Raw genomic sequence first — 14,610 nt, 5'->3', positions numbered from 1 at the left:
TGTATTAGTTTATCCAGTATTATGAGATCATGCAATAAACAAATCCATTGTAGAGCATACATGCCATGTGTAGAATTGGGGCAGACCAAACACACAAACAAACAAAACCCATAAAGATAGGTTTCTAAATCCAGATTTAGTGCCAGAACAATTTTCAGATGTGCTGAGCAGTCAGCATTATGATGCTATAATAACCCATGCAAGAACCATAAGGAAGATTATTATAAAACCAACTTATTGTCTGTGAAGGAACTAAACATAAAACAAATGGAACCAAAGAAACAAGTCTATGAGGTCATTTAACAAGAACTCTTGGTTAGTGTGTATGATATAAAATGCTATAGTAGAAATTTGCTTCACTGGAATATAGTGCACAAAAATTTTCATTTAAAACCCCATATGTATGAACCCCTTCAATACAAATCTCCTTCTTATCCTAATTTCAGCTACATCCCACCTATGTATTTCATTTGTCAAAAATCTTGCTTGATTATTTTAATCCCTTTGATTCAAATATTTTTGATGTCTCCATGTCATATTGAATAAATTGCTCTGTATTGTATGGCATACATTTTTAAAAGTGATGGTGATGTTAATGTTAAACTGAAGACATCTGAAAAGGACCTGATTTTCAGTGGGCAGGTGCTCAGTACTTCCTAAAAGTCAGGCTCCCTCAAGGTGTCTCAAATTGGGTACCCAAAATCAGGCATCACTTTTGAAAATGTAAGCCTATGTGTTTTGAGAGAGAAAAGAGCATATTTCATACATTACAATCATGGAACAAGGACAATAAAATACAGTGTGTTGCGGAAAAGCTTGAAGAGATTGTTTAGTATATCATACAGACACTTATTACTACATACAGAAGTTGACTATTTTATACAGATCACATATTAATTAATATGTATTAATATTTAGTAGATGGGCTAGAGCTGTGAACCGGAATTAACTACCATGTCCAGTTTTTAGTATGAAAAGCATGGTACTGTCGTTATTTTTCATGAGCATTAGTTCTGTCAAACTTCCATACATTGGGTTTCATTTTGTTTAGCTGGGTAGTAGGCTTTTTTCTAGAGGGATTATGTTTTTCTTGGCTTATTAGATGGACTCTTTGAATGCAATATAGAAAACTCCTAAGTGTTTTCTTAAATTTGATCATATAAGCATAATTTTGCAGTCAGATAATAATAAGGTTCCCTGTGTGCTTTTTCTTTTTTCCTTCAGGGAAAGACCTCTCCCTCACAGTGAAAGGTTCCTATGAAGGAACACAGGATCTTACACTGGGCCCTGATGCTATCATTAGCCCTTCATTTCCTACCAAGTTCCACTATGTCAAGTATATGGAGCCAACACTGAATGTTATGCTACCGAAGAAGAAGAGTTACAATGCTGTATGTTATAACTGTCCTTTATAAACATAATAGTAATAAGTAGATAACATGATCTATTTTGATGGGGGAGCAGGGTAACACTTTCCTTTTTGTGCAAATAAACTTTTTTTTGCTCCCAGCGTACCTGTACCTACACTATAAACACAGGCTCCCCAGTTGTGATGCTGAATTCGCTCCCCATGGGAGAGAGAGTAACAGTAGCAGAGGTGAGTGCCGGCTGCCAGCCTTTAACAATGACCTATTTAAAAATTATAATGTAAGAATAAAGGGCTAGATTATCCCCTCCCACAGAAAAAACCTGCAGGATGGTACAAAGAGGGAGAAAAACCTCTGTGAATTTCTCCTCAGACCTTGGAGAAAGGAACTGCTTCCTTCTGCATGGAGCTGGGATCTGTGCTGCAGGCATGACTACCGCTTCTCTGGCTCCTTTTTCCATAGCAGCATAGGCACTGCTAAAGGCCATGCTGTCATTTGACTGGGTCACCTTGCACATGCTAACAGAGGATACAGAGATAGATAATACTGCTGAGTTCAGAGCAGAGAAGGGTGTCACTAAGTGTAATGCCTCCCTTGCTCCATCTCCACCTCCCATAAACAGTTTGCTGATCCCCTTCTGCACTGAGAAGCATCCGTAAAGGGACATTTTGTGGGGCCAGTGAAGGGGGATGGTGCCACAGCATTGTCTTTTCAGCGTCCAGATCTCCAAGAGACAATCTGGGCCAATACTATTAAAAAAATACTGGTGTTGTGCAAATGTGTCTTGAACTGTCCTTTAAAAAGAGGAGAGGCAGGCTGGACAGCAGGGAGCCTCAATTCCCCAGCCTGTATGTATTCTGCCTCCTTAATTCCCCAGCCGCACTCCCTCCCCCTCCCCAACTCTGCCTCTCAGGACAGCTCCTCAGCTGTACAGTAAGCTGGCCAGTCTGCCTTCATGGATTTAGAAGCAACCATTGTCCTTTTGCTTCAGAAGGTGACCTATGATGAAGAGGAGTTTCTTGGTGCAGTTTATAATATCTGTCTTGCCATCAGTGCTATCCATCTAGCTCTCTCTGTCTCAGAAGGGTGTATTGATGTCAACCATATGTACAGCACGTTGTACTAAACAAAAAAAAATACAGACACACAAAGAATATTATAAGGACTGTAACAACCACATTTTTAAACAATAGAGGCTAAGATTCACATGCAACAGGCTTACACATATTTGCACACAGAAACCTGTCCACTGCATGTCCAGGTAGAAAATGTGTATGCAAATACCAATTAGCATGGTTAGCATGTGCAGTTAATTGCTTTGTCTACATAAATGTGGGCACAAGCACTTCAATTCCCCCCCAAAATATTACTTCTAAGAAAAAATGAAATGTTTCTCAGTCTGGCAAAGCTTTTTGAAACAACCTGGCATCCAATATGCTTCCTAACCACAGAAACAAGCAGTTTTGGTACTTCAGGCTTTGGACTCAAACGCTAGGCTTCCATTCTCTGTCTTAATCATGAGCCTTTCTGCTGGGTCCTGGTATATCTTATTTTCATTTGTGCACTGTCTAATACACAATAGATCTTTGACTGTTTCTAGGCAAAGTCTTGCAGTTATGAGACTGAATCTGGGAGCTCCAAGATTTCACTCTTCATTGCGTTTGATGGTTTGCATAATTGAATGGGCACTGGAGGGAACTGGCTGGTACCAATGAGGTCACAGTCAGGTAAATTGGTACAGTTGTCTGAAACCTTTGGGAAATACTGAGCTACTAAGAATAAATTCTCTTACAAATAAATTAGTGGTTTTGAAGCTATTCATCTCTTGGATTAGTGGGGGACTCCATTTGTGGCTACTGTGCCTTGTTGGGGAGCAAATAAATCTCACTCTCAAGGCTGAAGGGAAGGAAGGAAAGCTTAAAACTATGATTGTACCTTCATAGTTACATTCTTGTTTTTCAGGAGAAAAGATTTGATTTGCATGTGAAGGCAGAAGACTGGTAAGAGCTCTTCTCCTGTTTCTTTGGATGCTAGTGACATTGTCAGCCAAGCTTTGCCCATGCCACTTTCTGCATTTGTAAAAAAACAAACATTTTTTGTTGAAAACTAGAATGTATTTTTTAAAAGAATGCACAACATATACCCAATGTATGACATTTGACATTACATAGAAACTACACTAGACAGGGTAGCTAGCAATTTGTGTACACCCTGACTGATATGTTGCCCATTTCCTTAAGGTTATCCATAATCTTATGTAATATACAGCATGGACAGATTAAGGTCCCAGCTCAAGAAAGCATCCCTATTCAGGAGAGACTAAAGTACCTACTTAAAGTTAAATACATTCTTAAATCCTTTCCCGAACAGGGAGAGGCTTAAACATGTACTTCAGTGCCTTCCTGAAGCATGGCCTTAATCAATCACAATACAGCAATGTTTATCCTTTTTCTGCATTAAAAAAAGGCTTTACAGCAGTCACTGCAGAATAGCACATGATTTTCATAGGGGAGTCCCTTACCACCACTGCCATCTTGATCAATTTGTCTAACAGAAATGACTAGTTTCTGCTGCTCAAGCTGATGAAAATACCTCGGGCTGCCAAACAATAAACTTATCTATAACTTTCTTTTAGAATGTGTAACTAATTTCAAAGCCGTCAAAAATTATATACCCACTATACCAAGCAGTTCAATTTAGTGTTACATCTGCTTATTAATTTATTTATCTTCCAGTCACTGCACCAATAACAGCCTTGTATTACTGAGTTCACTAAATATAATCACTAAGGGGCAAACCCTTCCCAACTGCACCAAGCCCAAGTAGCTGGGTTCTGTGAGTGGGAAAAAGGAATGACCTCTCTGCTCCAGACCCTGGTTCAGCAGTTTAAAGTAGTTGCTCCTTGCTTACCAGTACTCTTCCAAGGCTGTCATTGCTCATGCTGTTGTAACCCACACACCTTCTGGGTGTGATGTTCCGTCCCATCTTGTGGCACCGAGACTACTTAGAGAGAGATGAATGAGTCTTCTACAGCCTTAGCTAATAGCCATATGGCTTTTAGCTCATGCAGTAGAGGCTCACGCACTAAGCTCCAGAAGTCCCTGGTTCGATCTCGACCACGATCAAGGTCTGTTGGTGTCACACTGTTCTCTTCCCCCCGCATTCTGTCATGAATGTTCTGGTGGATCTGAATAGTCCACTGCCTCCAGCCTAGCCCTGTCCTGCCCACATTCTTTGCTCTGTGAGCCAGTCCTTAGGATGTACAGCAGCTCAGATTCCCTGTATAGAGTCCACAGATCTCATCCTCTCCATGCTGCAGAACCTTACAAGTAGCATTGTACCAATGGCCATCTGCAGCCACTGAGCTAGGGACAGGATTTTCCCTTAATATAGCTGGTGCAGCTAGATATGGGGATCTGCATCTGATGAGGAAAGGATAATCCTATCAATCACCATAAAAAACTATGTTAAAATAAAATGAAAAATAATGTAGTGCTGCATGACTCCTGATTTGCATGGCACACCAGTACCGAACTCTGCACCAGCACAACATAAATTCAGAACGCGTTTGTATTGCATTAAATATTTAAATGAATATTACAGTCAGTGCAGTGAACTTCTAAAATTGTTTATTGCAATAGAAACCTCTTTATTAATTTCATAATGCAGCAGAAATTGCAATTCCAATGTAGAATTTAGCAGAGAAATAAGAAAGTTGTGCTGAATAATTGAGGTCCAGACTGTTGCAGACTACACAGGATTCTGCTTGTAACTAATATTTTATTGTTAGATTTTTCAAGCCTTTAGTCCAAAAGTTAATTTCATTTGAAGCGCTGAAGAAAATCCACATAGCTGTTTCTGAGTTATCTTGGTGAAGGAAAAAATGTTTTCTATACACTTTTCATCTTTGCACTTGGATAACTTTAAAAACAGTTTTGTTTTTAAAATTTAAATTTGACATGCCCTTAATCTTCCTCCTTGAATAAGATTGTGCTTTGCAATTTGTGACTAAAAGTAGACATGAAAGAAATCTACTAGTGCTTAGCTATGAAAAGCCATGCTTGAGTAGGAAGTTTAGAGTTTCTAGAGTGAAATCCTGGCCCCATTGAAATCAATGACAAAACTCCCATTTACTTCAATAGGGCCAGGATTAAACCCTGTATCCTGTATGGACTGCGGCCAGTAGAGGGCGTCATGATTACATATACTTCAGAGATGTTAAAAATGTAAATGTAATTCTGTGATAGCCACAAGAGGGTGATGACACTCCACCAATTTTGCAGTCATCATTCAGGAGGCTCCTATGAAATTTTGGCCCTTTAGGTTTTTAACCTTAGAGGTAAAGCAGAAGTTCCACTTCATTAAATTGCAATATATAACTTTAGCTAATTTTAGAAAATAAAATTAAAATATCAGCTAATACTGACATCATCCTCTTCTCTGCTTATTATGTTACATCAACCTGATTATATAGGAGTGTGGAAAAGTTTTGTCTGTACATATGTTTAGGGTTTTCTGTGGTGTAAGTCCTGAAATTGACTAGCAATATTTATTAATATGTAATAAGAGTGCATGTGATTGTCCTAGTCATTGTTCCTGTCCACAAGACCTAGATGTGCGCTTAGGGTATGACCTGTGTGCAGAGGAGAAGGATTTTCTGTGCAAAAGAAAGAAGTATGTTGCTGCTGCCCTGAAAAACATTCTCCATCTAGAAGAGGACCTGCAGGACCATGAGGTATGTGAAGTGGAATCCTGGGTGTCCACTCTATCCTTCCCTTGCGTGAGTGCTCAACAAACTGGACAGCAAATGTGGCTAATAAACAAATAATAGCTGGAGCATGTGCAACCCCTGTACCTAAAACAACAAGGAGTCCTTGTGGCACCTTAGAGACTAACAAATGTATTTGGACGTAAGATTTCATGGGCTAGAACCTACTTCATTAGATGCATATATATATACCTTCTACTGTATTTTCCACTCCATGCATCTGATGAAGTGGGTTCTAGCCCACGAAAGCTTATGCCCGAATACATTTGTTAGTGTCTCAAGTGCCACAAGGATGCCTCGTTTTTGCTGATACAGACTAACATGGCTACCCCTCTGAAACCTGTCACCCTGCAGCTACGTGTTTCTGTTCCAAAAGACTCTTAAGTTATGTTTTCATAAGTATAAAAATTATTGTTGTTGACACTTTTTCTGAACAGGTGTATCCTCTCAGCCATTTGGGAGGTAAACTTGAAAGCTGGTTTAGATAGTTGCCTTTCAGGGGTCTGGAGAAGGTTTCCTCGATTTCCATATGGCTAAGATGACTACACTGTGTGCGGCTCCCAAACTGTATTGATTCACATACTAGCTTCTTAAAAAATTATTGTGAAGTGAATGGATGGAACATTAAGCTTACGTGCCACCAGTGGTACTAGTACCAGTTTCGGAACCCCTGAATTCTAGGCCAATTGCAAAGACCTCAGTTACTTAGCTAATTAAAGACTACTGTATCTAAATCTGTGTTTGTGCACTGCAGTGGCACATGTGAGACACATATAACTCCTGGCCTGGTGTCTGACTGCCCAGCAAGGGGTCCCAGTGCTGCAGGGGCAGCACAGTGAGGTCTTTATGAGGAAGGAGCACCATATGTGTCTCTCATATATCTGGCCATTTTGTAATGTGTACACCAGGGGTCGGTAACCTTTCAGACGTGGTGTGCCGAGTCTTCATTTATTCACTCTAATTTAAGGTTTCACGCGCCAGTAATACATTTTAATGTTTTTAGAAGATCTCTTTCTATAAATCTTACAGTTGTATGTAAAGTAAATAAGGTTTTTAAAATGTTTAAGAAACTTCATTTAAAATTAAATTAAAATGCAGAGTCCCCTGGACTGGTGGCCAGGACCCCAGGCAGTGTGAGTGCCACTGAAAATCAGCTCGCGTGCCGCCTTCGGCACACATGCCATAGGTTGCCTACCCCTGGTGTACACCATCTCCAGTTCTGGGGCTCGTACCTGTATGTTCCATTCCGGACCATAAGTAGTCTTGAATGATAAATACCCATGCACATTAACTAAACTAATTAGCAAGTATTTAATGCATTGCTTGAATTCCATCAATTGTGGAGTGAGTGATAAACCCCTTCAAGGGGCTCGGTTAACCTCTCCAGTGAATATTTTTTAAAACACCTGCCCTCTGTTGCAAGCTTGTGAATTCCAAAAGCAAAATTTCTGTTCGTTTAAGTAACTTAATGATCCTGAAAAAAAAAAGGTCCCTGTCAGGGGTGATTAAACAACAATTTTTGAATTTTCTCACAGGTTGATAAGGGGATTTAAAAAAAAGAAAGGGGGAATAGAATAGAATGAAGCAATATGAAAATGAAATGGCTGGGGGGTGAATACTACATTTCTTGCATTAATGAAAGCACCTGAACTTACCATGATTCCTGCCCTTCTCTATAGAGGCGGGGTGGTTTGGATCCATATCTGATTCCAAACTTACCCCAAGGAAAGATGTATTTGGATTTGCCGTTCCAGTTCTGATCCAATAAACAGAGAGGCCTTAACTATGAAATTTTGGAACTGAACTGGGTCCAGTGTTCCATTTCCGGTCCATTTCCAGTTCTGAGTAATCATGTGTGCTTGGTTTGCACCATCTTTCTGTCTTTGTATTGAACAGATTCCAGTGGTGGCAATCATGACAACAGGTGGTGGAATGAGATCATTTACAACGACATATGGCAGTCTATTGGGTCTCAAGAAATTAAATGTCTTAGACTGTGCAACATACCTGAGTGGTTTGTCTGGCACAACATGGTAAGCAGGACTCAATCAGGGATTTTATTTAATCTTTCTGTAAGACGTTGATACAAAGAGCTCTGGTAAAAAAAATATCATGGAGATGCTAATAGCAGCTCTCCATCATAAAGATTGTAATCCTATTTCTATTATGGAGAGCCTCCATAGGTAAGGGTGTAGCCAACTTCCATTATAAAACCTTATTTTAGCCCTTCCCCATAAGTTGTCTTGACATTTTGGTTTGGTCTGAAAATTGCCAGAATGGCTGTGAAGATTCTGCAAAGTTTGAAGAAAATCTAACAAACTGCTTTTCAGTTACAGGTCATTAAATATTACCTTAATTTGAAAGTTTGACTTTGTCTAACATTTCTTTATCTGCCTCTTGCTCAAAATGACTTATTACATCTTCCAGCTTTCCATCTACTGCAGTTAAAATCCTTTAATATGTTGTACCAGCTGTATCTGAAGAAAATGGGTAGTGTCTAAGCACTGTTGTTAGGGATTTGTTTTTGTTTATAGCTTTGGGTCCAAACCCATTTCCACTGTTGTCTGTTGCTGGTCGGGACTACCACTACTACGAGGTGGGGCTGGTTGGCTGTACAATGGAAGCATGGCAATGCAGTGTGCATATTCGTCCTGTATGCCATACATTTGGGATGGAATCAACTATCCCTTCCAGAGTTCCCTGGGGCAGTGCAGTTCCATTTCACCCTAAACATTGGTCGGTCTGTCTGGAAGCCTTTGGCCCAGAGTGGGCAGTAATAAGATAAATGATGGTCTTAAAATGAGGTGATACCATCACTGTAGTTAAGGTTGAGACTAGCTTAGGTGTGGCCTGCACTAGAAAGTTTAATCAGCATGGTTTAACAGCTGATTTTTCTAAGTGCTCTAAAATTCACATGCTTATTCTAATTGTCTTAAAAATTGTTGTCTAACATGAGGATCCAGAGTAGAATTAATGATCCAAATTTAAGGTAATTCGAAGTAGGAGGTTCTGAGATATAGCGCCTCCCCCCAAAAATTATGTGACATAAAAATGTTATGGTTCATAACTTTTTTCCTCACACCTTGGGCTCAGATTGTGGCTCTGAACCTCCCCAAGCTTATATTAAAGAGCAGGAAGATGAGAGACTCTAATAAGCAGTGGCATTAGGGTAATGTAATCATGCCACATGCTCCTAACAATGAGACTGAGTGTGATAAAAGAAAAGCAAGGAGATGTGGCTCTCACATAAGAACATAAGAACAGTCATCCATCTACCCCAGTATCCTGTCTTCCAAAAGTGGCCAATGCCAGGTGCCCCAGAGGGAATGAACAGAACAGGTAATCATCAAGTGATCCATCTCCATCACCCATTCCCAGCTTCTGGCAAACAGAGGCTAGGGACACCATCCCTGCCCATCCTGGCCAATAACTATTGATGGTCCTATCCTCCATGAACTTATCTAGTTCTTTTTTGAATCCTATAGCCTTCACAATATCATTTGGCAAAGAGTTGCACAGGTTGACTGTATGTTGTGTGAGGAAATACTTCCTCTTGTGTGTTTTAAACCTGCTGCCTATTAATTTCATTTGGTGACACCTGGTTCTTGTGTAATGAGAAGGAATAAATAACACTTCCTTATTTACTTTCTCCACACCAATCATGATTTTATAGACCTCTATCATATCCCCCCTTAGTCATCTCTTTTCCAAGATGAAAAGTCCCAATCTTATTAATCTCTCCTCATATGGAAGCTGTTCCATACCCCTAATAATTTTTGTTGACTTTCTGAACCTTTTTCAATTCCCATATATCTTTTTCGAGATGGGGTGACCACATCTGCACACAGTATTCAAGATGTGGACATACCATGGGTCTATATAGAGGAAATATGATATTTTCTGTCTTATTATCTATCCCCTTCTTAATTATTCCCAACATTTTGCTAGCTTTTTTGATTGCTGCTGCACATTGAGTGGATATTTTCGGAGAACTATCTACAATGACTCCAAGATCTCTTTCTTGAGTGGTAACAGCTAATTCAGACCCCATCATTTTATATATGTAGCTGGGATTATGTTTCCTAATGTGTGTTATTTTGCATTTGTCAACACTGAATTTCATCTGCCATTTTGTTGCCCTCTTACCCAATTTTGTGAGATCCCTTTGTAGCCCTTCGCAGTTTGCTTTGGACTTCACTATCTTGAATAGTTTTGTATCAGCTGCAAATTTTGCCACATCACCGTTTACTCCTTTTTCCAGCTCATTTATGAATATGTTGACTAGTACAGATACCAGTACAGACCTCTGGGGGACACCACTATTTACCTCTCCTTTCTGAAAACTGACCATTTATTACTACCCTTTGTTTCCTATCTTTTAACTAGTTACCGATCCATGAGAGAACCTTCCCTCTTACCCCATGATAGCTTACTTTGCTTAAGAGCCTTTGGTGTGGGACCTTGTTAAAGGGTTTCTGAAAGTCTAAGTACACTATATCCACTGGATCCCCCTTGTCCACATACTTGTTGACCACCTCAAAGAATTCTAGTAGATTGGTAAAGCATGATTTCTCTTTACAAACAACATGTTGACTCTTCCTCAACAAATTATTTTCATCGATGTTTCTGACAATTCTGTTCTTTACTATAGTTTCATCCAGTTGCCAGATACTGAAGTCAGGCTTACCGGCCTGTAATTGCCGGGATCACCTCTGGAGCCCTTTTTAAAAATTGGCATCACATTTGGTACAGAAATGAGTTGCCCACTGTCACACACAAACCCTGTAGTAAAGCTAGGATTTGAACCCACATTGCTTATGTCTTATCACCATAACCACAAGACTACATTTCATCTCTCCTTTTCCTCTCACAAGGCCAGCAAGATCAAAGGGGTTGCTAAGCATTAGGCAATGCATCCAGAACAGAAAGCCATATTCTAAGGGGTGCCATAAAATTGATGCTGACTATAATGTCAGGATACTGTCATCAGTCAAAACGAACATATATTCATCATGAAAAATAAACATAGAAAATAACATTTCAACTCTCTACAATAAATTATCCAATCTATGCAAACTAAAGATTCACACCTATTAATTTCACCCTTTAAAATGCTGCAGTTGTTGGAAAAAGAAAATATCAAACATTAGAAAAAAATTACTCCCATGGGCCTTTTATAGAACACTCATAGAAACCTCAAATGATATTTCCCCCCACAAACTGCTATAAAAAAACAAGTAGTGCACAAACTACAAGAAACACTTAAAACTGACACTCTAACAAAAGAACAGAATTTTTGTAGATTATTTTTTGTTTTATTTTAATGTTTTTCTTTCTATATTACCCTTCCCCAGGACCATGTCAAACTTGTATAAAGATGCTTATTGGTCACAGAAGGATCTAGATGAGAAAATCCATGAAGCCCAGAAATGTGCGACCAAATGCAAGATGAGTTGTTTCTCTATGGAGCGCATGAAATATTTTAACCAGCAGCTGTGTCAGCGTAAACAAGAGGGATACAGGACATCATTTATAGATCTGTGGGGGCTGATCATTGAGTATATGCTGCATGATGGGGTACAGTATCTATTTATTTTCTCAGTGAGCTGCAGATGTTTTCTCTATAAGAATTAGGAGCAATAAATCTGAGAGATTGCATGCCCTGTGGTGCAGTAGAGTTATCTGCATCAGGAAATTCTATTGGAATCAAATTAGTTTTGGAATGGTTAGGTATAAAACGATACCATATATTGGGGTGACCAAACTTACTGACCCTCTGAGCCGCATATAGCAATCTTCAGAAGTTCGAGAGCCAGGGCACACCAGTTGGAGAGAGGCTTCAACCCCATGGGGCGCATCTGATGGGGGCTTCAGCTGCACTCCTGGTGAAGCCCAGAGCTCTGGAAGGCACTCCCCACTTAGCTGAAGCCCCAAGACCCGCTTCTACACAGGGCAGAAGCCCTGAGCTCTGCCCCAGTCTGGTAGGTGGAGAATGGGGTGCGCATGGGGGGCTCCGCAAGCTGCACTTTAACTGTAAAAGAGCTTCATGCGACTCATGAACCAATTTGGACACCCCTGCCATACATTAAATAAATTGTATTTTGGCTGCAGGAACACTGAAAGTGCAGCAGATCCTTAACTACTTTGTGATGTTAAACTGGAGGCCAGGCCTCTTTTTTGCAGATGCAATTTGCACATGCAAAAAGTGTTGGCGGTGCAGATCACAATATTTTCATTTCTATGAAAATCCTGTGTAACAGCAAGGTATCATTAGCAGTAGTAGTAGTACCTCCTAATCTACAACCAGAGTCTCATAGCTAGAGATGTATGTACCCTGTTTTGCATCCACAATTTAATTATAGGTACAAAAGTGTGAGTGCAAATTTTGTGAGTGGATATTGCACCAGCAAAGGAGCGGTCACTCTCCAAATTCAGCCTTGAACCATAGGAGCCATGAAATTCCACCACAATAGCTTGTGACCCCCATTTGGGATTTATTGGGATTATTCCGATTTTTAAATTGAAAATGTAGCTTCGAAAGCTGTAGGGTGGCCACAGGGTTTTGTCTTATAGCTCACAATTATCTGTGAAGTACACTGTAATGTCATCTCAACCTTAAGAGAGAGGTGAGTGAATGTGGGCATGCGCAACGTCATTGATGCTTTTTCTGTGTTGCATTTCATACAGCTGGAGGTTATCACAAGATTTTTAATAAGTAAAGCATGCTTTTTAAGATCGCTATGGAAATTAGGGTTGCATCAGCACTGCTATAACTGTAATTGAGGAAACACTCATCAGAATACTATTAGTGGGTGAAGTTGTCTATGCTTGTTCTAAGTGCAAGACTACATTTTACACTAGAATAGCATAAAATGTTTTTTTGCCCAGGCTTGAGATAGCCGAATGTGAAATAATGACACTTTTTACCAGTTAAAGATTTTCTATGCTGTTTTTGTGCTTAGATGACTCAAAACCAGCATTTCTGAAACTTGGAAAAAGGTCTACTATATGAAGCATACTAGTATATTTTGTAGATTTTTTTTTCTTTTAGAAATAATTAAATGATACATATTTCAGAATAGCAAACAGATTAGTTTTATACTATAATGGTAAGTGATGCACTGAAATACAGTGCTCTTGCTACACTATAATAAATATGTGTGTGTTTGTTTATGGAATGTTGTTAATTAAACTAGCGTGTATACTGTTTAGGCGGCTCTGTCTTATGCTAGATCCATATGAAATCTGCATAATTTAGCCAATTTTTCCTCCTTTTGAATAATCTCTACCACGTTTATTTAACTGTCAAACTGTCCATAATCTTCAAGGACACGCAGCTATCAAAGTTGTCTGCTGCTCATGGGACTTTGGAATATCCCAGACAGCCAGACCCCCTGGTTACAAATACAGCCTTATAGAGAAGAACTTGGTTGGGATTCAGGTATTTCACTATAATATTCTAAAACCAGACAAGGCACCAGATTATGATGGCCCTTGTGCAGTCACTGGGTGATGGGGTTATGGAAGAAACCTACTCATCATCCCCTTACATGACCACTGAAGGGTCTCCCTCGATAGCAACCCCTTCAGTCAGAGAAAAGTAAGGACTATTTTCTCCCCACTCCACCCTGGGGAACAAACTGTCTGAAAGGGGTTGGGGAGATGACAGGGTTGTGGCTCTTCCCTTCCTTCCATTCCTTGTACCAGCTCACAAAGCAAAGCTGAAACATCAGAAAGTGCAGACTGTGTACACCTGTGTGCATTGAGTAGCCCGGGGGGGATTGTATCTGCCTGAGGAACAATCATTGCCAGTGTTTCTCCTGGGGTGGCATGGCTCTGTGCCACCCTGCGTACAGGGCTGGGGCATAAATGCTGCAATCTAGTTCTCAGTAGAGAGTTCCTGTGTCATTTCATGCATTCTCAGGTAATTATTTTTTTTAAAAACAGAAAGAGAACCAGAAACTCTCAGACCAGCGGGAAGCGGTGAAAGAGGGTCAGAACCCGTTGCCCATCTATGTGGCAGTCAATGTCCGGGACAAATATAGCACTCTAGATTTCAAAGGTAACAATGATGTTCAAGTGATGTGTTTGGTTATAAATCTACCACGGTTTGGGTTTTGTCATAGGCACGCCTGTTCAGTTGGTTGTTCTTTGCAGTCTGGAAGCGCTTAGAGACCGCAGCCCCATTTGTGCTGTACAAACATTTGCAGAGGGTATGTCTGCCCTGCAATCAGGACAGCACATGTTGGCATATCCAAACTAGCCATAATGGGGCTAGCTTGCTAAAAATAGCAGGGTAGCCATGGCAACATAGGCAGCATAGCATAGGCTAGCCACCTGAGTATGTACATAAGGCCCTGTGCAGGATTGTACTTGGGTGGCTAGCCCATGCCTCCACCATGTCACCAGGACTACACTACTATTTTCAGTGACCTAGCATGATCAAAGCTAGTTCGGGTATGCCTGCATGTGCTG

General features: G+C 40.1%; 1 protein-coding gene across 1 annotated transcript in view; it reads left to right on the top strand.

The window, feature by feature from the left end:
• Positions 1 to 14,610, top strand: part of LOC123369816 (cytosolic phospholipase A2 epsilon-like) — a 50,879-nt gene that overhangs the window by 26,333 nt on the left and 9,936 nt on the right. Inside the window, exons 9-15 of the mRNA XM_045015789.1 lie at positions 1,225 to 1,391; positions 1,511 to 1,597; positions 3,330 to 3,367; positions 5,955 to 6,102; positions 8,032 to 8,168; positions 11,490 to 11,712; positions 14,083 to 14,197. Coding sequence (XP_044871724.1) covers positions 1,225 to 1,391; positions 1,511 to 1,597; positions 3,330 to 3,367; positions 5,955 to 6,102; positions 8,032 to 8,168; positions 11,490 to 11,712; positions 14,083 to 14,197 — 915 coding nt within the window. The remainder of the gene's footprint in view (positions 1 to 1,224; positions 1,392 to 1,510; positions 1,598 to 3,329; positions 3,368 to 5,954; positions 6,103 to 8,031; positions 8,169 to 11,489; positions 11,713 to 14,082; positions 14,198 to 14,610) is intronic.

The sequence above is a fragment of the Mauremys mutica genome, chromosome 4, assembly GCF_020497125.1.
Source record: "Mauremys mutica isolate MM-2020 ecotype Southern chromosome 4, ASM2049712v1, whole genome shotgun sequence".
Lineage (NCBI taxonomy): Eukaryota > Metazoa > Chordata > Testudines > Geoemydidae > Mauremys > Mauremys mutica.
Note: the sequence above shows the minus strand (reverse complement) of the source record. Positions and strands in the feature narration are given on the sequence as shown.